Here is a 24640-nt window from a genome sequence, read left to right on the forward strand (position 1 = left end):
TTCTGGAGGTCAGAAGCTTTACATAAGTCTTACTAGGCTGAAACTAAGGTGATAGCAAGTCTATACCCCTTCCTAAGTCTCTGGAAGAGAATTTTTTTTGCTTCTAGAAGCTACCTGCATTCCTTAGCATGTGCCCTCCTTCCATCTTGGTCGGAACTAGTCACCGCCAATCTTTTCCCACATCTCAACGCTCTGACACAGACTACTTCCTGCTTCCACATTTAAAGACCCTTGTGATCACACTGGGCCCATCCAGATTAGAAAGCATTTCATAATATGTCAGCATTGTGTAAATAACTTCAAGAGTCACACTCTCTACAGTATTAGTGCTTGATTGAAATTCCTGCTATGATCCTCAGTAAAGTCAAGTAACAGTATCTATTTCAGGAAATTTACTAGACCTGACTTTCGAAGAATAAATGCTATTTTCAGTTGAACTGAGTATTCTAAAAGATATACATTTACATCCAGATTTTTTCCCATATCAGAAATCAAACTCTATTTGTTACGTATATTCTTCCTGAAAATGATCCCTTGATTATTTTAGTTGATTTGGGAAATATTTTTTCGTATCAGAGTATTCAACTCCCAATACAAGGCTAAAATATAGCATTATTCATAGAGTGGAAATTGTTGTCCAAAATTTTAATATAAATAAATTTTATATCAGTGTTCAGAACTTCATGCTGGATTTGAAGCTGGATGAGATTAAAAAAAAAGCCCCACTAAACTATAAGCAACATTGGTCAATCTGAAAAATACTGGTCTTATAATAGAGTGCGAAAGCAAATTTCTAGAACAATATGTATTCTATGGTCACATTTGTGTTAAAAAATATATTTGTAGATGTAAATATGGATGATATACACATAAAAGTAAACTCATGGAAAAAAGTGTGGGAGAATATTTAAATTCATAACAGTGGTGATCACTGGAGAAGGAAATTAGGTTTTGTGATGGAATTATGAAAAGGGACTTTCACAGTTGACTGTAAATTTCTGTAGTTTCTAGTTTTTCTGTTGTTCTAAGAATATACTTACGGATTACCTATACAACGTTAATACAACATAACAAAACGTAAAATACATTTTAACATCATTAGTTAGTATTTGTTTCCTAAATAAAGACTCAACTTTTGTGGGATTTTTACCTAACACGTGACAAGCTAGTGGTATTTCTTTTTTTTTTTTTTCATTTATTTATTTTCAGCATAACAGTATCATTATTTTTTCACCACACCCAGTGGTATTTCTTTTTTTTTTTTAACGATTTTATTTATTTATTTGACAGACAGAGATCACAAATAGGCAGAGAGGCAGGCAGAGAGAGAGGAGGAAGCAGGCCTCTGGCTGAGCAGAGAGCCCGATGCAGGGCTCGATCCCAGGACCTGGGATCATGACCTGAGCTGAAGGCAGAGGCTTTAACCCACTGAGCCACCCAGGCGCCCCCCGAGTGGTATTTAATTAATCTTTGCCTTCGGGCAAAATATTCCTTTTTCCTTCCCTCATACTTATGCATGCTTCCATGCATCGTCTCTGCAGTATGGTGATAGCTACCACTCAAGAAAACTGCCTTTTCACAATACCAGGACTCATTGTCTTAATTTACATTGAGAACAGAACTTCTCAGGGATGAGTGTTGGCACCATTCCCACAAAAGCCACAGTTACACAAGGTAGACAAATGTGGGTAGTGAGGAAATGCTTCCTTCTGAGGCTTCCCAAGAATAGAATAGTGATGAGTAGAAGAAGTTGCACTCTTCCTTAAAGTCATGGAAGTATTTGGGAGCAAGGCCTAGTGACCTAGTTACCTAGGTCAATGACTTCAAGCAGGAATTACCACATCATTTTAAAGGTGAAAAGTCATCTATTGAAGTGAAGTGGAACATTACAAAGGCATTTAGTATTACAACATGCTGTCATTGCACGAAACTAAATTGGATAGTAATAACACACTCACGTATTTCTTAGTAACTGAGATACAGTTCTATGTACGTTACATTTTGAGATCACAACATTAATTAAAACACAAACAGCGATATAATTAATATATGACATTATAATGGATGAATCATAACAAATTCTTACTGATGGATAATAATTTTAGCTTAATTTATTCTTTGTTTTTTTGGGGGGTAGATGGCATGTGCAAAAATGTGCTCATGCAGCTGGTGGTGGGGGTGAGTGAGGGAAAGAGAGAATTTTATGCAGATTCCATGCCCAGGATAGAGCTGGAAGTGGGTCTTGATCTCACAACTCTGAGGTCATAACCTGAGCCTAAATTAAGAGGCAGGTGCTTAAATGACTGAGGTACCCAGTTACCCCTAGCCTAATTTATTCTTAAAAGAATACAAATAATTTAATAATTCTATAATTTAGAGAATTAGGAGTTATTTCATCTCCAACTCAAGTTCTTACTCTCTTAAGCAAAATGACAGCAAATAGTTAACCCTCAGCTATATTTTATAAAACTAGTTGTATAGCTATAAGATAGAAAAAAACAATCATGTTTTTCACCTGCTTAATTTCAAGGTGAGGAAAAAGTCACAATGTTACTAAATTGTCTCTGATTCCCAAAGTCCAATGTTTGTTATTCATTGCAGGTGCTCTCCTATCAATTTTCTTTCTAAACATTCCATTACTTTTCCACATGGCTCTTCATTTCCACCCAGGTTTATGCTTTTGAGTATGCAATTTACTACAAATCAAATTACTCTAATCAACAACTGAGTAATTGCATCGATGTATCATAACTCCCACCTCCAAAGGCCAGGAAGGCTTCCCTAGCTCCAAGCTAAAAATTGTAGTTTCTAGCATTGTCAACTCAAATCATCCAAGAAAGATCTTCCTTTTATGTTTTTTTGGTAGCAAATACATACAAAGCAATCATATTTTTTAAACTAAAACCAAGGACACATGATGATCAAAACCAAATAATTTTTCTCCAATCCATAAGCTTTTTATAAATATTTAATTTGAAGGTATTAAACAGTAAGTTATATAATCAATTGATTTTACAGACAGGAATGAAATTATATGCAGTTAGGGTCATCCTAGAAAATTACCAACAACATTCTAAGAAAATTCCCAAAACCGAATCTAGAAATTCTCTGATTAATTACTAGCTTTGTGGAGGGAGAAGACAGCTTTCTTTCTGCAGCAGTTAACAACAGCTCTAGCTAAATATTTTGTTGACATTTCACACTACTTGTCAAGTTCATTTATTTGCCAAGAGGGATGTGAGACTACACTCTTTCTCTGAAAACAAGGAGTCTGAAAAGATGGCATTTCTTCACCCCTCAGACACCATGTTCTGTAAGACAACAGAGCCGGTGACCCCTGTCAATGAATGTTCCTTTCCACCCCCTGCTCAGGCAGGAGACTGACTATCTGGTGAACTAAGATACAGAAGTTGAAAAAATCTTAACACATATATTTCCATGGAGTTTTTCCACCAAATTAAATTAATTTGTGGACAAATAATTTGCCTTATTTGAGCTGAAGACACAAAACATATCTTTGGAGGAAAATATTATAGAATATTCCACAGATAAAAACAAAAACAAAACCCCAGTACAGGGTTAAAGCCCCAAAAGGTACATGGATGTGAGAGGAAAAAAAAACAAAACCAAAACTACTAATGCTAAGAATAAAAGTATTCAAATATTCTGATGGATTCAACTTTCCCAAGGAGAGCATATTAATCTAGATATAGAACATAAGATAGAAGCATTTAACCGATACTTTCACATGAGTTATTATAAACTGATTCCAGAAGAAAATTTTAAATGATCATAAATGTAATATGGGGACCAATATTCATACTCAGAATTTTAAATTGGAATATAAACCTTTCATTGCTAAATAAAGGAATGCTAAAATTTAGACTTTGAGTATGCTGAAAAGAAACAAAAATAAAATACATACTCCAAGGAGAAAAAACTCATCATACCCTACCAAAGGCATTCAATTTTTCTTTTATATAAAAATGCATATTATACAGCGATTCTGTATGTCAATAAAACTGTTTTAACAGTAAGTCTTTGGCCATAAGCTTTTAGTAAAAATTTTTACTCCTAATACAGTGTTGATTTGTCCTATCTACTCTGGCTTCACATCTTTTCTTACTAATTTGTCAACAGTTTGATCCTTTAAATGTTTCAGAGAAATGATTATGTGTTATTATGCAACATTTAATATATAATGAATAGATAATACTCAAATAATATGCATTGTCTCATATTTTTTATTTCATTTTAAGTACAATCATGAACACATACCTGATATAGAAGGTCTTTTTGAGGCAAGGGGGGAGATCGTTCTTCATACATGGGAGGTGGTTTATGTGTGGGTGGAAGGTCGATCCTGCATTAAAAAGGTTAATAAATGTGATTGCAACATTTACCAAAAAAAAAAAAAAAAAGAAGAAGAAGGCAAGAAGAAGGGGGAAAACAATCAAGGTTCTCAAGTTTTGTGGATACTTTCCTCACACTAATATTTATATTAGTGCGCATGCTTAATTCAGTTCTTATATTTCCACTAACCTATCATAGATTGGGGGGGTGCATCCTGGTTTTAAACTTCCAATGTTTAAAACCAATCTAATTGATTCATTTAAAGAAGTAACCCAAATGAAAGCATGTTTCTGAAAATTAATAAAGTAACCAGTAAACAAGTAACCAATTTACTTCAGTAAATTCAATAAATACACATTTTTCCATCAGACTATGTCTACCATATTTTAAAGATAGTCAAATGTATGCAATGGAAGGCAAAGTGTCATAAAAGTAATTTAAAAAACTGTATCTTAAAATGATAATGAAAAGAAATTATACTGCATTTTGGAAATACTTCCAAAACTAATTTTCAAAACCCACAATTACACTTAGAATAACTATGATGCAAATTAAGATTTTTCAATCTAAAGACCATTATAAATCTTGTCACCTGAAATAAACAAAGAGACCATTACATCCTCAAGGAATACATTTATTTTTGCCAATATAACTTAATAAAACTTTTTTTTAAATTTTATTTATTTATTTGAGAGAGAGACAGTGAGAGAGCATGAGCGAGGAGAAGGTCAGAGGGAGAAGCAGACTCCCCATGGAGCTGGGAGCCCGATGCGGGACTCGATCCCGGGACTCTGGGATCATGACCTGAGCCGAAGGCAGTCGTCCAACCAACTGAGCCACCCAGGCGTCCCTAACTTAATAAAACTTTTAAAAAACTTTCATATATTTAAGTATTGTTATAATAAAAACAAAGTTAAGTATATCTTGTAGCTCTCTGCATTTTAGAAAACAATTTTTAATATATTCTTATACTTTTGAAGTTCACAGATAACTAATTTTCAATTCATGTGATGACTAAATCAAACAAAATGTTACCTATATTAAAAAATAAAAAGAATGAAATCTATAAAGGCCAAAGTAATTACAAATTCTCTGTGGTCTAATAACTTTTCAATGTGGGCATGAAATAATAATTTTAAATGAACAGACCTCAAATGACAAATAAAATGGTTACATGGATGTAATTATTTAGTCTACTAGTAAATTATATTTTTGAAATTATAGAAATGGCTGAGATAACTTGGAAACTAAAATGAAGTTAACCACATGCTACTCTTGAAATAGTAAAGAACTATAAGCATAATTGTAACTATAAATATTATAACTATAAATATTAAAGAATCAGTGTTACAGGTGTTGCACTGAAAAGGTAATTTGCACTCCTTTGAAAGTAATTATTTCCTTTCATCTAATGAAAATCACAGCAAATTTATAGCTCCAAGGTGCCATCAGTCATTTGGGTGAGAAAACCGAGGCCCATGGAGGCAATGTGACTTGTTCAGGATCATACCACTAATTTGATCATGATAGAGCTGAGACTAACACTCAGTTGTCTTTAAGAAGATCTATGCTATACCTGTGTCAGATTAGAGAGGTAGAGTCACATACAAAGAATTTATGAAGACAGAAGAAATACATTCTTTGAGAGATAACCTCATGTCCAAATACAAAAATATTAATAACTATGTAAGAAATAATGCCATTTGTATAAAAGTCACAGTTCATCAACAACATCATCTTATTCTACTCATCACAACCATAGAAGGTAAAGAGGAAAATATTATTTACATTTCACAGATGAAGCAATAAAAGATGTTGATGGAATTCAATGAATTGGGACATTGTTCTTTTGATTCTAGGGTGAAGTGCAATTTATGCTTTAACAATCTAGCTCAATGACTAGGCCCAAAATATTGCTTTCTCTTTAAATAAAAAAGTTGCACATTTTGTAACTCACCAAAATAAAAAATATTTAAGGAAAAAAGCTTTAAAACTAGACATATTTGATACTTCTTGGCAGTTCAGAGTAAGATCTAGCTATATATAAGACTGGCATATACAATCTGGAGGAGTTAAACTTAAGATATTTTGAATCTCTCTTTCAACCATAACTCATCAAAGACCTGCATTTTTATTCATAAGGCAGAACAACAAAAAAGTGCCATTACATTATCATTTAGAAAGATGTCCAATAAATTTTTTGGTGAAAAAGGTGTCTAATATATTTGTCTCCAACAACCGCATGACACTATTTACCTTGACACAGTCTGATGAAACCACAGTCGTCTCACAAAGATCTAACAGTATCTTTATTCCCGTCCCTCAGACATTTCACAGCTATAAGCAGCTGTAAAGATAAAGCCTGACTTACACTGAATGTTGAACACAAGCAAAAAAGTTACCTACACTTTGTCAAGATAGGATGGTCTCTTTTTTCGAGGAGTCAGCAGGACAGTCACAAAGACAGCAATGATGAAAAGAGCAAGGACAGCTCCAATTACAGCTCCAGCTACGGCTATGGAAGAGGTCTGCTTAAATGGGACATCTGTAAAGCAACAAAAATTAGGCTTTTCAAACAATTTTTTAAAAAAGAGTTCTTGAGTTTCCATACCCTAATTTCTAAAATGTTCAAGGACTGATTGAAACATGTTACCCAACAGCAAGATTAGAGAACCCCCAATTTGATTATTTTTCGTAGGATTATGCTAACACTGTTCTTCCTTGCAGGATGTCACCTTAGCACTTCAGCTTTGTTTTTTTTCAAGTTATGAAAATAATATCCCCAGTCAGACATCAACAAGTTTATCTATTTTCTATGGGCAAGGAAAGTCTGAAGAGAAGACAGAGAAAAGGATGAAAACTATTTTAAATTCCTACTCTAAAAAATAATTTTTTTCATTATTCTCAGTTAACCAACAATATACATTTGCCATTTTTATTCTAGTAGAACATAAGAGAAATTCTATTAAGGAAACCAAAGGGTTACAAGAAGGGGCAAACCAAAGACATAAAAAATATCCCAGATCTAGTAAGTACGTTGAAAATTACACTGTATGTTTTTACATAGAAATATTATAAAAACAGCACTGTTGCTGTTAATTTTCCTTTAACTCATAAACATTTAATACAAAGTCCACTGAAGAGTGTCTTTACTACACAATTAAATGAAAAAATCTTCCCCATCCCTTGTTTGTAAACACACTACATAATTTCTAAATACCAATTTCTCTTTCCTAGCCTGTACCATAAATTTTGTTAAGAAAGTATTTTAAAAACATATTTATCAATTTTTAGCAATTATCACTTCATACAATCCTGAAAAGTCACTCTACTTTATGAACATCCAAATAAGGGAATTAGGGAATTTACTAAAACTATTGTATCTATGTGCTTTCAAATGTAAATATTATGGGTATGACAATACAATCAACCCTTACATGTAAATATTACTTTGATAATTCAAGTGACATCAAACTTTTTGAGTAACTACCAAGTATCATCGATATATAAAATTGTTTTATCTTTCTAACCAATAAGAAAGATAATAGTAAAAATGAAAATACTGCAATTCGAAATTTAAATATTCGGCCCAAGCTCTTTCAATCAACTAACAGAGAACAAAGAGTAACATAAACCTAGGTGGGGTAGGCTTGAAGCCCTCACCATTATGTCCTTGTTGGGAGAAAATGGTTTTTGCAATATCTAATGTAGAGTCTCTTTTTGGTCCCCTACTTGGAAATGGAGAGTTCTCAGATTTCCCTTAAATGGACATTCATATAAACTTCTAAATAATTGCAATGACTGGTAGAACCAGACATGGCAAATTTAAAGGAAATTAAAGCACTATCAGTTTTGAAATACGTTTCACTGACTTATCATCATAAGTATTTCCATATATTACGTATTTAGAAATATTTTCCAACTGTTTCTACTAAAATGTGAGTCAGATGATGTTTGCTTTTAAAAAAAGTTTTGCTTTCTTCTCAGTTATAAAAATTTCTTTAGAAAACTATCAATCCTCAGTTCATTTATTAATAAGTCATTCTGTTAGTCTCATTCTACACTAAGAACTTTATACCAATCTAAGTAACCCATTTCATTTAGATTAGAATCTAAAAATATTAATATATACAATTTTTTTGTTGTTGTTAAAGTAGGTTCCATAGAGTAGAGTTCAATGCAGGGCTTGAATTCATGACTCTGAGATCAAGACCCGAGTTGAGATCAAGAGCAGGATGCTTAACCGACTGAGCCACACAGATGTCCTCAGATAAGACAATTATTTTAAGCAATATAACCAGCTTACTCATGTGAGACTTTACCCTTATTTGCTAACACATGCCTAATTTATCTTCCCATTATTGCTCATTTGTCTAATTCCCACTATTTCTATTTGAATATGTGCTACACGAGAAAAGGTCTGAAATCCAAGCCAGTCAAATATTATTCTGCTCTTGTAAATGTTTAAAAACTTAGAATGACCTAGGAATAATTTCTACTCTATATTATCACTTTTCCCACTGTATAAATTATATTTTTGTATTCAATCTTTAACAATAGGTCAACTGAAACCTATTAATATTACTGTGCCCAAAGTTACCTGCCCAAGGCCATACACATTGTCAGTGGCACAAATAAAAAATCCCAATGTGTCAGGTATGCTACTTATGTCACACTAGTTATTCTAAAGGTTTTCCTTTAAAGGAAATCTTCATTTTGCTAGCCCTATCATTTTTGCCCATGTGTACTGAATTCAAATCTGAGGGTTATCTTGATGGTAAGGACAAAGTTAATACCATATTTATAATAATACTTCCAAAGGTATTTTTGGAAAACTCAGGTTACTCTTTGAATATAGATTTTCAATGTATAGATCATTATACATTCTTCATCAAACAGCACACCTCCAAAAAATCTTTGTTAATCTTAGCAAAGATACTCAATTTGGTAGTGGTTATAAGAAAACATAATCACAAACTTTACACATCCTAAAGTAATTCCCAACTCTATACACTATTTTTCATACCCTTAAGTAATTCTCAAGTCCAATAGACACTATTTTTAAACATTTAAGTTATATTTATCTACTTCTGTCCCATTAGCCTTATAACTCCTAGCTCTAGAACTTTGTAACTCAGAGTTGACTGCAAAGACCTTAACTCCTCCTTCTATCTTAATTGGACATATTTCTTTCACTGAGTTCTATTCATTCTATATTCATATTTATTTTTGTACACCTCTTCTTAGTATCAGAAAAGTATAGCAAGAGCTGAAAAGAGTAACAGAAAGGAAAGCTAGATATGAACCCATTTATCAATAGGCTATTCTATATAGGTAAATTGACTACGTTAAATACATATATGGGATATTTTCATATTTCCATTTCTGATTTTTCTACTAATTGACAAAAAAACAAAAAATATATTTAAGGGTATTAATAGATGATGAACACATTGTATGAAATGCAAAGGAAGGGCAGAAATTTCTTGCATTCGAGTCAAAGAATTTTAATGAGAACTGAGAATTTTGTTCTAACACTGTCTCCTCCACATTTGCCCACATAATCTACGCAGACTCTATATTACAACAAAATAGGAAAAAAAAATAAGCAAATGTATAAAAATTTGGCATTCTTAAACATTCAGCTAATTTACTGACTGACATAAAGCAACACTGCTATCACCCAAGGAAATGGTATACTAAATCTTTTTTTTTTTTTTAAAGATTTTATTTATTTATTTGACAGAGAGAAATCACAAGTAGATGAAGAGGCAGGCAGAGAGAGAGAGAGGGAAGCCGGCTCCCTGCTGAGCAGAGAGCCCGATGCGGGACTCCATCCCAGGACCCTGAGATCATGACCTGAGCCGAAGGCAGCGGCTTAACCCACTGAGCCACCCAGGCATCCCATAAATCTTAAAGATATGCTTACAATCAGCAGAAAACAAGGCAAAAGTGTTAAAATATTTGGCATTAAAGGATTGGTGTATGTGTTTCTCAAAAGAATAGCTTCCTATTACCATGGCACCTATTCTGGATATATTATACTGGAAACTCATTTACAAAACCAACAAAAAAATAGCATTCCCCAATACAACAAAACCTTACTGCCCATAACCAGAGATATCTTACCTATGCCTTAGCCTTAAGGGGAAAACGTTAAAAAATCTGTTAACATATCATACCAAAAGAAACCATACAGATAAAAGAAATTTCATTACTTTGAAAAAATATACATATAATTACTAAACTGAATTTGTCTTTATTACTGATACATAAGAATAAAAAATATGTGAAAGCTATTCAAACGTTTGCTCACCTAATTCACATCTTGCAAGATTTGAAAAAAATACTTCTATACAATAAAATAAAGCAATTAGCTAAAACCACTTAAAATGGGTGAGTATAGAAATCTACTTGCCCTGGGCACCTGGGTGGCTCAGTGGGTTAAAGCCTCTGCCTTCAGCTCGGGTCATGGTCCCAGGGTCTTGGGATCAAACCCCACGTGGGATCTCTGCTCAGCGGGGAGCCTGCTTCCCAAACCTCTCTCTGTCTGCTTCTCTGCCTACTTGTGATTTCTGTCAGATGAATAAATAAAATCTTTAAAAGAAAAAAAAAAAAGAAATCTACAAGCCCTTTTCACACTTGTATTCAAACAGTAGGTCCTAATAATTAAATGAAACCTTCACTTTTTTATTCCCTTCATCAAAACTTCAGTGCTGTATCACAATTCATGCATTAATATGAATTATCTACAAACTTATCTCAACTTCTATTTGCCCCCATAATACCTATCACTGTGTTACCAATTTTCCCCATAAATAGATCTCATTTTTATTTTTCAATAGCCTCCTTTAATGCTTACCTTTCCAATACATCTAGTTCTTTATATCCATCCAAATATTTATCTACTTTTTAATAAAAGTCCTCTCTTTGGCTCAGAACAGTGTTGTCAGCATCTCATTCAACAAATTCTCAATAGTAACCTAGTATGTGTCAGGCACATGCTCAGTGCCAAGAATGCAAGGATGAATTTTATATCATCCCTATCCTCACCATAGAGAGCAAAATCCTCAAAGTGGGGTCACAGAATCCATACATATATATTGTCCAACATAGGGATTTATCATCATTTATCTTATCCTTTTTTTGGGTAAGTGATAATTAACAAAATAAATGTTGTACTAGTACATAATATGTGGACTGGCACTGGTGGCCCCACATCATCCAAATGTCAGGAGTTCACTTGCTACACAAGACACCCACAAAATCTTGTGGGAAGCGTGGAGTGGGTTAGTTCCAGAACATAATCAAATAAACACTGGGTTGTTCCCTCTCGGCACAGTCAGCATATTGTGATCCACTATGATATATGAGAGCTCAGGTGAATGAACTAGTAACCAGCCTCAATTTAAATAGAGGTCAAGAATGTAAAGGAGGGGGGCGCCTGGGTGGCTCAGTGGGTTAAGCCGCTGCCTTCGGCTCAGGTCATGATCTCAGGGTCCTGGGATCGAGTCCCGCATTGGGCTCTCTGCTCGGCGGGGAGCCTGCTTCCCTCTCTCTCTCTCTCTGCCTGCCTCTCCATCTACTTGTGATTTCTCTCTGTCAAATAAATAAGTAAAGTCTTTAAAAAAAAAAAAAAAAAAAAAAAAAGAATGTAAAGGAGGCACAAGATAAGTACCCTGGGTGACAGGGGAACATCTGACACATAGACCAAATGAGGGTATCAGTGCTAATCCATGTTATTTACTAGTAAGCATTTATTCCCAGTAGATATCATTCCTGCAAAGAACTGGAAGAATGAAGAACAATACTAATAATGAAGGCACATTTAGATACTAAATGAAACTGCAAATTAATTTTTTGTGTAATAATAAATCTATAGTACTTTTCCTAAATATTCCTTCTCTTTTACAGCTGTATGCTGCTATATTTACAGATGAACTAATGGCAGGAGGGATTATGTGGGTAGGAGTTTAAATAGAACAAGAATGACCATGAATGGATAACTGAAGCTGGCACATGAAGGTTCATTATTCTATCCTACTTTTGTATAATTTCCCATAATACAGTGTTTTCTTAAAAAAGGAGCCCAGTCTTCTAGATCTAGCTACCTCTGGCTTTAAGATCAGACTGTCCCTTCAAGACTAGGTATTTCCTGAGATATTTCTCATGAATTAAACTGTGAAATTAGATATCATATCTTTATAGAAATATTATACATGTAAGGAAATGGGGTCTTGACTTACTCTCAAATATTTTAAAGTTATCCTACTAAACTCACTTCACTCTGCTTCACCTATAACATCCAGCCAGACACAGCAGCAGAAAAGGTAAGAGAACTAGTACAACCCAAAATTCAATCAAGTTTTATCCTCATAATTTGAAAGGAACATGGTAAAATAACTATCATCAAGGTTCAAGAAAATGACCCCTGTGGATATAAACAGCAAAAGCTATTGTAAGCAAACCTATCACTACTCAACTCAAAGTAAATAGGTGGCAAACAAAACAAAACAAAACAACTTGCAGATTACTGGAATAGGAGAAAACAAATATTAAAAAGAAAGCATTTTTTAGAACATAGAAAAGGTGATAGGCCATGTATACTATTCTAGAGATTCTTTCAATGCATGAATTTTCATTGGTATAACAAGAGAGAAACCAAGCTTAATCTAGTCAAACTGTATGCTATTTAAAAACAAAAACAAACCAAGAAACACTGCTGCTTGCATTAAGATAATTTAAAGTTTAGGAAAACCAGTATAATTTTAAACATCAGAGATAGAAAACAGGGAAGTGATTACAATTAGAAACAATGGCATTTATACCGAAAGCTATTATATTTATAAGTGAAAACACTAAATGCCAACTTACAAAAATTTCGTGAAATATGTTCATCCAAATGAAAGCCAATATATATGATTTAACTTATGTCAAACAACAGCAAAAATTCAAAATTAGTTTTAACTGCTAAGACTAAAGAAACAGGTAATTAATGATTGTGGAGAATGTTAGTCATAATGTGTAGACAGGAAAAAGGAATTAAATGGTCAATTAACACTAAATTCTGTAATAGCTAAGCTACAAACTTAGGTGCTCTCTCAAACTTTATTTAACTGTATCCTTAACCTGATACTGCCTTACTTGGGAAGAGAAATAAAATAGATTTCAAATTCTAAAAAAACTTAATTAAAATATAAGAACTAGGTTATATAACACACACACACACACACACACACACACACACACACTCTCTCTCTCTCTCTCTCCATCAAATGACATAATGAGTACAAAGAAGGTAATACAGAGACATAGGCTTGTTATAGAAATATGCCTCTAAAGAATTTTTTAAAAGCTTTTATTTAAAGATTTGTTGCATGGCTATTAGGGCTACCACCTGATAAATAACTTGGTAAAAAATACCACTGGTACAAATTAAAGTTAAATCCAAACCCAATACACCAAAAAATTGAAAAAGGATCTTCTTATGGATAATACATTTCCAATTAACAAGTAAACAGAAAGAACAATTAAATTTATCATTCCTCTATTAGAATTAAAAAGTCAATACGCATACCGTTTCTTCCTCTCTTATATTTTACACTGATTACTTCCACACATTCATAACTTCTTGTTCATATACCTTTACTATTAATCAAAAACAAAAATCAAACTCAAATCGGATGTTTTCCACATATAAAATTGTTATATTTATCTCAATTTTTGCACTCATACATTGTATTCCTACAAGCCCTTCTGCTACACATTTAGCTAGGGTTATCTTTAGAAAACGTTCCTATATATGGCTATCAGAAGCAATACTTTCTACTGAAAAACCTTAATGGTTTCTTTAAATGTTAGACTTATCAAATAGAAACCTTTTAGGCACATGGTAAAATACTAAATATTTCAACTATAATGTATTCCTCAAATGTCACTTTTAAAGTTAACCCCTAGCCTATTAAAGTTTTAATGTATTTTAATCAAAATGGCAGGAAAAAATAAAAGTTGCATTCATCATCCCTGCATCACTGAAATATTTTAACCAGTGTGAAAGAAAACCCTAAAGTGAATACAAAAACAAAAAGCCAGTTCAAAGAAAAAAGAAACAAAAATAAACATGGTCAAAATAAAACATTCTCCCATCTTTTCCAGAAAAAGAAAAGGTTTTTCATATGTATCTATCAATTAGCTGTGTATATCACGGATATTAAAAAATTAACAAAAAAAGTTTAATGACTATTCATGTTCACAAATAAGTCTCTATGTACAGTAAACAAACCTCTAATAATCAGCAGTGCAATGTTTCAAAAAGTCTTAAGTAGTATCAGATTCTTAAGATTTTGAAATCTTTTAGCTTGCCAAATGATTTAGTTTAGGGATACAGAATGTATCAAACACACACTTGTAGTTTTGCATGTTGCCCTCTCCCATCAAAAAACAAAACAAAACAAACAGACCAAAAAAGGCCCACCCTGAACACATAATGGCCACAATATAAAGGAGGGTCTTAATCACTAAGTATTTATATTTTTGAAATGCAGTTCTTAAAATATATTGCTGATTTCCTTCACATAATATTCAAGTTGAGATTTAGACAGTGATTATCCTGCACAGATTCATATAGCATTTCAAACCATTGTTCTAAAGATGAAATTGTGAACAAAAAGCCACATATTCACATCTTCCATAGTGAGAATTTTAGATCCATCTTTCTTGTGGCCATATCAGTGCTATATTTAAATTAAAACATAAAGTCTATTTCAATCACAGAGTATTACCAATAAAATTTCCTTCCAATGACTTGGACCAAAGAGTTAATATTTGTGTATCAGTGGTTAAGGATATTAAAGTCAGATATTCTTAACAATGTATCAGTGAGCTTACCTGTTCCTTAGCTGATATTATAGTTTTAGACTAAGTGTGTGAATGTTTAGGAAGAGAAAATAAGTTCCTAATTCCCACAAAATATTGCTAGTTCAAAGAAAGGAAATTATGCTATAATAGTTTAGAATAAGGCCTTGACTACTTGCAAAATTCTATGAACATGTTAGAACTCTGCCTTATAAAACATTCCTTCAGATTTGATGAGAATCACCAGGATTTGGATGGTTGGGGGGTTAAAAAAAAGTACCTACTTTGCCTTTTTATTAACAAAATAATTTATTTATGATTTTCCTACTAACTTCCACTTCAGTTCCCTGGCAAAATACCTAAGGCAATTCTACACAGTCCTTTTTCAAATGAATCATCAACAGAAAAAACATATTCTTTGGGCTTCAAAATAGTTGTCATTATTACAATTTTATAGGACTCCACTGTAGAAGCAATTTATAATTACCTCACAAAGAAGAAGATCCACATTTGAAGATTTAGATAACATTTCTTTTTCAAAAGATACATGATTTCTGGGAAGAATATACTTAATGAATTATGCAAAAAACAAAAACAAAACAAAAAACCTTATGATGTTTCCAGTTTTAATTGGAAAAACAAAAACCTTGAAACAAATACATACATTTAGGAGGAAAAGGGGGATGGTTTGCCAATATCCATCAGCAAGCGTTAGTGACTGGTTCTATAAGCAGATTTTTCTCATTAAACCTCAAATTTACAAGTTTATTCTAATTTTTCTATATATTTACCTGTTTGAACAACATCAATATTAGAAGACTAAAATAAGATGGGCTAAAAAAATTCTTTGTATAGATTCTTGGCTGACATGTCTCATTTCTGAAAACCAGTACTCCAATGCTAGCTTATCCACGTTGTTCCATATACTGAAATGCCCTCTCTGAACTATATTTAACTGCGTACCATCTTTTCGTTATTATTCTTATATTTAGGACATAAAGCATTCAAATAAAACTATGCCACTTAACATACGAAAATCCATGTTCATACAACATTTAAGAATTGTCCTCCAGAGATGAGAAAAATTGTAATAATTATGTTTAAAAGGCATGTTTTTATTATAACTCTTGTATTTTGGACAAAAATACTGACCAGCTAATTATGCTCTTCCACACATCATGTTCACTGAGTTTACTACCACAGTTTTAGTGCAACAAAATATCTTTGAAAAGCCACTCTACAGTAATTATGGCAAGGCTCATTAAAATGCAGAGGTAAAGATTCCATTTGTGTAGAAACTTAGAAAATAATGTTTGAAAAGCAAAGGTGTTTCATCAGGCTGAATATTTTTTTGTATACTAAAAATATATATAAACATTTCTTGAATTAGTTTTATAGTCAATTTTGATGTAGTATCATTTAGTGGTGATAAATTTTGAGAGGTATATGTTTAACAAACATTATACTTGAGATTATAGTCTTAGGTAAACATTTAATACACAATGCCAAGGTAGTTTCCTTTTTTTTTTTTTTTTAATTTTTGTACCAAAAAAAGTCATACATTTAATGTTGACATTTCTTCTTACCTGTGTGCCTCAGACCAATAAAAGTACTCTGCATTAAAATTTAAATCTTGACAGTAGTACAGCATTGAAAAAAAAATTGTAAAGCAGCTCAGATACATTGAACCCAGATTTTACATTTTCATTTGTCAAATTAGAATATAAAAAGCTTGAAAATCAAGTTGAAAAAGCTTATTCTTCCTCAAGAAAAAGTATGAACAATTTGAAAATGATCAACTAGTATGAATGAAACATTGTACATAGGTAAGTCACATATAGTGGTTGCTAAACATACCACTCCCTCCTGGAAATTACCGAACCATCTACGTGTGAAACTAAGTCATCTTCATTGTCGTCATAATGTTCATCGCTGACGAACTTCATTCCCATTTTTAGATCTTCATAATAATCCATTGGTCTTTCAAACCTACTGAGATTTTCTACATTGTTCCACTGCGTTTTTTCAGGCTCTTCTAAATAGTCTTTCCGTATTAGATTGTTCACTGGATTTTTGTTTTCTTTTTTCACACTGTCTGGGTAAGAATCAAGCTCATCTTGTTGAAGAACATCTATTTGTGATTCTTTTTGCATATCTGATGGTGGAATGTAGTTCTTGGCAAAATAGTCTCCACGAAACGTCCGTCTTCTCCTATAGCAGAATATTCCAGCCAAAACACTTACAAGCACTATGAAGAGAGCCCCACCCACTACACTAGCAATGATTGTGCCAATTGTGTCATCCTTAATTGTTGCCAAAGTTGACAATGGGAAGGGCAATTTTTTTGGTTCTGTTGCTAGATCCTCGATGTCAGCTGTTGAGGGATGCCACTGAATTGTAGGCTGAAGGGTGGTAGTAGTAGGAGGATCTAATGGAAACAGTAAAGATAGACAAGACACAGAAAGGCAAAGAATGTCAATGCAGGCTGATTTGGCAGCAAGTTGAAAAGACAGCACAGTTAATGAATATATATTCATAGTAATAATAGTTTTTCATTCTTAAGATCAGAATGTAGTGGTACTTATGTACTTTTAAAAAATAATAAAACTGACATTTAGCCAGTTGACAAAGAAGTAAAAGGAATGAAAAGTTACCTATGGTGTAAATCCTAAATTATTCTATTCCAAGTTTAATCATGGTATTAAATGTCAAGGAATACTTTTTTCTTCTTCTTCTTTTTTTTTTTAATGAAAAGCATACTTAAGTGTCCTATATACCGCTGGCTTAAGAATTATCACATAAAAAGATTAAATAATCCAAACATTTTCTTAGCCAGAAGAACAAAGAAATAAAATGAAAGAATAAAAAAAAAATTAAGGTATGATTTCTTAAGATCCATCTTTACCTAATTTCATTTACTTTTTTAAGAAAAGAATGAAAAACTATAGATTCTTGTTAAGTGGCCATAGTATAAGCTGTTGGTTTAATAATTCTCTCAAAAATATTTTCCTTAAGTAAAGAGAACTCTTCAATTTTTAGAAAGGACATATGTAGTATATACCATTATTAGGTAATTTGAAAATAAAAAGCATATGTTTAAACTGTGTTAGCCAAATGGGCTATATTATCAAATGAGACTAACAGACAAAGACAGTAAAAACATGTTACCAAGTGTTATAAAAATGTCATCACCATGTCTATATCCCATGGGTAAGATTTCTGAACACTTAGGAAACTGGAAGAATTTCAACCATATCTGCAAAATTTAGTGTCACATTGCTTTAGTATGGAGTCTCAAAGAATAGCTAATATTTTAGAGAGAACATTCTAATAATACTTATATTAGATGCAAATGATCCTGTGTATTGCCATTAGATTACAGAGTAAATAGCTATTAATATTAAAAAGCAACTAAACATAAATAGTAAAAATTAAAGATTGGTTAATAATCAATTAAGTGGTATTTGTAGGTCATGTTACACAAAATGCTAGAGTTTGAAGATAGGATGAGTTAAAAAATCTTGAATTTCTTCTTTGATAAAAATAAATGACCCGAATGGTAATCTCCTAAAATTAATTTTTAAATGAGTGGTACTGATAGAGCTTTTAAAAAATGATGGTTAGAAAAATACTAAAGCTACATGGGGTAAGTTATTCTAAAATTACAAGCTAAAGAAAAATACTTACTGAAACAGGTTTCATCACGGAATGCCATATGTACAGAATGTGGTAAAAATTTAGCAAGTACAATATAAAATTTAACAAGTACAGTATAACTAAATTCCTATGAATTTAAACCAATATAAAAGGCATTCTGCCAAGTACTTTGAAGTATTAGTTATCATATTATATGTAAGTGACTCAAGGAAGAGTTTTAATTTGTAAGAATATATTATTAACTAGCTGAACAAATTTAATTTAAAAAAAATTGTGAAATTGTAGGATGATTTCTAGTATAAAGTAGTAAAGCTTATCACATAGGGCATCTTCAGAGAACCAGGACATTAAATAAATTAAAAAGTAATCATCTGTCAGATAACTCGTGTATTTTCTGAGGTGGTGGGGCTAGTGGGAAAGTTTTAAAAGCCAAATGTCATCTTTATAATGATTTCCAAAGAAAAAAATATTACAATAAACTGGCATCAGCATGTTTAAATGTAAGTACAAATCATCTAATAACTATTTGTAATTCACACATTTTTGTGCATGTAAGATCTTAAGACTTTTTGATAGCTCTTAATGAAATGCTATTTTTCTCAGAACAATGTATGCATCTGAACTCTCACCAATAAGATATATAACCAAGTATCCCTTAAAATAAAAACAAAAACAAAAACAAACACTGGTATTTTTTAGTTCTACTTGCAATGTTCTTTATGTAAACACAGATGGATGGCCTCTAATTATATCAGATTTAACAAAATACAGCTTTCAGAAAATCTAACTAAAAAAAAGAGAGTAACCAAAAAAACCCAACCAACCAACCAACCAACCAACCAACCAAAAAAACCCTATTTTAAAAACTTATTTGTCAGTGGTTCCAGAAATTTTTTAACCTGCCATCCTCTCCTCAACCAAATAAAAATAGCACAGCCTCATTATTAACATGCTTCCATGAAAGAGGGACTATTGTTAATAATTATCCTGTATTTTAAGCAATGGACATATATAAAACAATGCACACAAGACATTTATTCACGCTTTTGAATTCTTGCCCTGCTCCAAAATAATTACACTGAGAGTTAGAATTTGCATAAGGAATCAAATGGACTATTTTGTAATCACTAATAGCTACTTATTTATCATAATTTAAAATCCTTCCCACAGCACTCCTTATTTCTTCATTGTGTTTTGATATTATTTGTAGATTGTGTGATAAATGAGTATATAATGAATGTGATGAACTAGTAGAGACTGTGAGTTCTCTACAACCAAACGAAGATAATTTCCCCCCCTCCAAATTCATGAGTTCTGCCAAACAGGAAAACAAATAGTCCAGTAAGGCTTCGTTAGCTATAAGGTGTATTTTAGCCTAATATATTTAAAAAATTACATGAATTTAATTTTTTTCTTTTAGAGTATGTAAGAATTGTTTACACAATCAAAATCTATGAATTTTAAAGCTTAAAGATTGCTAATTATGTGTGAATTCTTATACCAGATATTACACCTAATTCCTAAATCAATAGGTTTCAAAATTCAAGATTTGCATAGGAATATACTTGAGTTTCAGGCATGGGAGAATTTACATGATATATAAAAATTTGTTCCTCTACTCTCAAAGAAAAGTACAAAATATCAGAGTAAAACATGCCAAAAACAATTAGAAAAACACAATTTGCAACAGTCATTTAGTATTGGACAAAGATTCACTGTACCTCCTTGAGTAGTAACTGAAGTTGAATATTACAGTCTTGGATCAATCACCTTTTGTCCAAAATCTTACACTTACCAATGTGGAAAAAATGTAGAATAAAATTACAATTTCCCTCAAAGAGAGCTGCTAATTCTAATCTGTTCTGAGTAGATCTTTTAGTTTCCCATCATAAGATGCATTCACTTTAGAAATATTTTAAAAATCATTTTCTAAATTTTTATGTATCAATTTTAATACTGAGGTAAAAAGTTTTCTCTAGAGAAAATAAGGTACAAATAATTTACAATAAAAAAGAGCAACAGCTTGATTGTTTACTCTGGGTGAATTATGGCCTTTCATTCTGATAAAAGCCTACTAGGATTTACTAGACATTTTGGAAAGGCAGTATTATATCTAGGATATTTAATGTCCTCCTGAAAGCTCTCAGGGGCGATAACTAACATAGTGTACTGTATTAAACTCAACATAGTGTACTGTATTAAATATTAAAGATGCTGGATAGAAACATAAAGTCTAATTCTAATGATTACTTAAAGAAAATCATCTCATATAATGCTATATTTCTGAAGTACTTATCAGTAACCAATTGATTTTTCATCAGTTATCAATAAATAAAATTTCATCAGTAAATAAAAGTTACTGAAAATTTTATTTTATCTCTTTTAGGACTTAATTGAGGTTGATCAAAAAATGTGTGAAGTTTACCATCAGTGTTACGTTACTTCCCTTGTCAAAGAAAATAAAGCTATATAAAGCACATTCTGGATTTTTAATTCTTTCCTGATTGTTTTCTTCTCAACTTTTTCACTCATGCAAGAAGAGTTTACTGAACACCTATCAAATGCCAAACATTACTGCAGATGGTAGAAATACAGTAGGGATTAAAGCAGATGAAAGGTCTTAGGTTCCAGTAGAAGTAAAAACAGAAAAAAATATAAATAAAATGTGTAGATGTTATGTGGCAATATATGCTGTAGAGAAAAATAAGGCAGAGGAGACAGAAAGGAGTAAAAGGTTGAGAAAAGTACTTTCAATTTTCAATTTTAATTATGGTCATGAAGGTGAAACTTCAGCAAAGACCTAAAGGAAGTGAGGGAAAGAGCTATAAGGATACCTGAAGAGCTTTCCAGCTGGAGAAACAGCAAGTCAAGGACTCTGAGGTAGCAATGTTCTTGTTATGTTCAAAGAACAGTAAAGAAGCCAGCAACAAGGCCATGCGAGCAAAAAATATAGTAAGAGATGAGATCATCTAGGACCAGAGCATGTATAGACCCTTAAAAGTCATTGTAAAAACTGGTTTTCATTACGAGTCAAATGAGAAGTTCATGAAAGGTTTGCAGGAAAGAAGTGACATGATCTGACATGCCCTTTATAAGGATCATTCTGGCTGCTCTTTGAGGATAAATTAAAAGTAGGAAGATTAAATGGCTCTTTTATAAGGGCTGCTGATGGCCTGCGTCAGAATACTCACAAGAGAAGTGGAAAAATAGTAAGGTTCTACATATAATGTAATGGAAGAGCTACCATGGATTTGTTGATGGGATGAGTGGGGTATGAGAGAACAACTGAAATCAAGAATAAGCATCAAGGATTAAACCCTGAGCGAATATAAGGATGGATTTACCAGTGATAGAAAGGAGGGAAACTGTTGGAGGAAGAGGTGTGGTGCAAGGGGCAGAAGAAAAATCAGTACCTCAGTTTTGAATGTTAAGCCATAAATGCTTATTATACCTCTACACAGAATTAGTGATTTTAATAGGCAGCCGGACACAGAAGTCGAAAGTACTGGGAAATGGATCCAGAATGCCAAAAGATGTAATAAATCAGGATATCATTAACAGAATCAGTATATATAAGAATGCCCAAACTGAGTCTTGGTATTTAAATGATTACATAATAATACATTGAGCCTGAGATTTATACGTAATATGCCATATCAAATTTTGTACAACAGAAACAAAAAGGAAGCAGTCCTTAGGTAACTACATTCTAAATATGCATTCCCTCTGGCTTTAAGATCCAAGAAGGAAAGGAAAAGGAAAGGGAGATATCCTTAATGGAAGAAAGGGAGACTAATAAACTAATATTTAATTTCATTCTGATTTCCACCAAAGCACTGATACTGGCAGAAAGGGCTAGCTAGGGATGTACACAGCTCTAAGCTTCTTGTGAGAGTCATGAAAAAATATATTTGCATCATCCCCATCATATGCCAGGCACTAAGTAAGTGCTGAGTATTCAATGATAAATGAAGCAAACACAAAGTGCTTAACTATGAAGATGGATAGATAATAAGTACACAAGTAAGCATGCAACTACAAACTGTGAGAAATGCCATGAGAAAATAATATGGGGGACTGTTCTTAGATTCAGTGATCATACAAAGACAAATAATACAACATCAAAATAAGCTTAAAATTTCTCTAAAAATCTAACTACTCAGTTTTAGGTAATTACATAATTGCCATACAAACCTGCTTTTCTTAGGGTTCTCTTCCTTTTTCCTTTAATTTGCCATTGTTTAGACATGAAAGATTGCTATATTCTTGTAGTAAGTAGATGCTCAAAATATTTTATACAATTTTTATAAATGAGCATTACATTGATAATCTTTGATAATATTTATAGCCACACCCATGAAAAAATATACTTTAAGCTCTAAAAGTATTTTGTGAGTACCTGAATTTATATACTCTAACAAAAATATCCATAGAAAAACAAATGGAATGTAAAAAATCTAAGTTCTTAGTAGCTTAAGGACTGACAATAGCAAACATCTTAAATTTTATTTCAATAGTACGTTTTCAGTAGCATTCCTACTTCACTCTCAGTAACTCAGTATGATATAGTTCCATATTGAGTGACAAACTGTTATTTAATAGGCCAGATCATCAAAGTCAATAACCCATTTTATTTGTGAAACACCTGTGTCCAAGCAGCCACCAAAAAAAACACCAAAACCAAAACCAAAAACAAAAAAAACCCCAACCAAACAAAAAAAAATACACACACAAACAAAGCCAGTATTTGTTCTTGGGTGTAAAAATGACAGAACCTAGAATAGTACACACCACTACCTATAAAAGGAATACTTGATACTATGTAACTGAAAAATTAACTATAAACAAAGATCTTAAAATGTATATAAACTTGCTGCATAGACATTTTGACATTTCTTTAAAGTAACATCCCCTAACATATGTAGTTCAGGTAGGGTTACTTTATTATATATATATTTTTTGATTATTTGGAAAACTCACAGTGAGGAATCTGTATATTAGCAAATACAAATTACCAACTAGAACATAATGTTATTATGACTATTGTTACAGGAAGAACTTAAGTAATTCATTTTGCAAGTAGATAGTAACTTACCTGAAATGTAGATGACCTTTTGATCACTTCTTTGACCAAGGGAATTGGTCACTTTACAGACATAAACACCAGAATAATTGAAAGTCAATGGATGGACAAAATGAAGAGTATTGTCTGAAGCCAATAAACCATCAGGCCATTGTCCATCCAACCTAGATTTTAAAAAGCATGAAATTATTTTAAATATCTTCAAACTTTATTCACAGCTATTTAAATAAGATATTATACTGTTGAGATGTTAGTGAAAGAACTGGCATTCTTTAGATAAAATTCACTATGAAATGGATAAAGATACAAATTTTTATTTCAATAAAAATAAAGTTACTGTTAAATCCATTAATACCCACTCTTTCAAAAGAGCAACTGACCTAAGTGCAAGCAGGCCAACATATTAGAATGAGAGCGAAAGAAAGAAAAAAAATTAGATGATTTTAAAGAAATATATTCAGAAAACTGGAAAGGAAAGCTGGAAAATTAGAAAAAATTTATTATTTGAAGACCTACAGTATCAAAAGAATTAAAAATAATTCTCAGTGAATAGATCTATTCATGATATATCTATAAATTTCTTAAGAAATTTAAGATAAAAGCCATTTAAGTACATGATAACGTTCAAGCACCTTCTGTTACATATTCAAAGAACATCACTTCATACTGAGCAAATCTATACCGAACCTCATT

General features: G+C 32.2%; 1 protein-coding gene across 4 annotated transcripts in view; it reads right to left on the reverse strand.

Annotated features, from left to right (window-relative positions):
* Positions 1-24640, reverse strand: part of NECTIN3 (nectin cell adhesion molecule 3) — a 133481-nt gene that overhangs the window by 44260 nt on the left and 64581 nt on the right. For 3 of the 4 annotated variants that reach the window (XM_032349686.1, XM_032349660.1, XM_032349670.1), the window contains exons 5-6: positions 23960-24111; positions 13704-17635 (exon numbers count right to left, since the gene is read on the reverse strand). In XM_032349686.1, the coding sequence (XP_032205577.1) occupies positions 17055-17635; positions 23960-24111 (733 nt within the window). In that variant the 3' untranslated portion in view covers positions 13704-17054. Of the gene's footprint in view, positions 1-4278; positions 4364-6759; positions 6899-13703; positions 17636-23959; positions 24112-24640 lie in introns of those variants that run through there. The other variant, XM_032349680.1, reaches the window with a different exon arrangement.

This window comes from Mustela erminea, chromosome 1, assembly GCF_009829155.1.
Source record: "Mustela erminea isolate mMusErm1 chromosome 1, mMusErm1.Pri, whole genome shotgun sequence".
Lineage (NCBI taxonomy): Eukaryota > Metazoa > Chordata > Mammalia > Carnivora > Mustelidae > Mustela > Mustela erminea.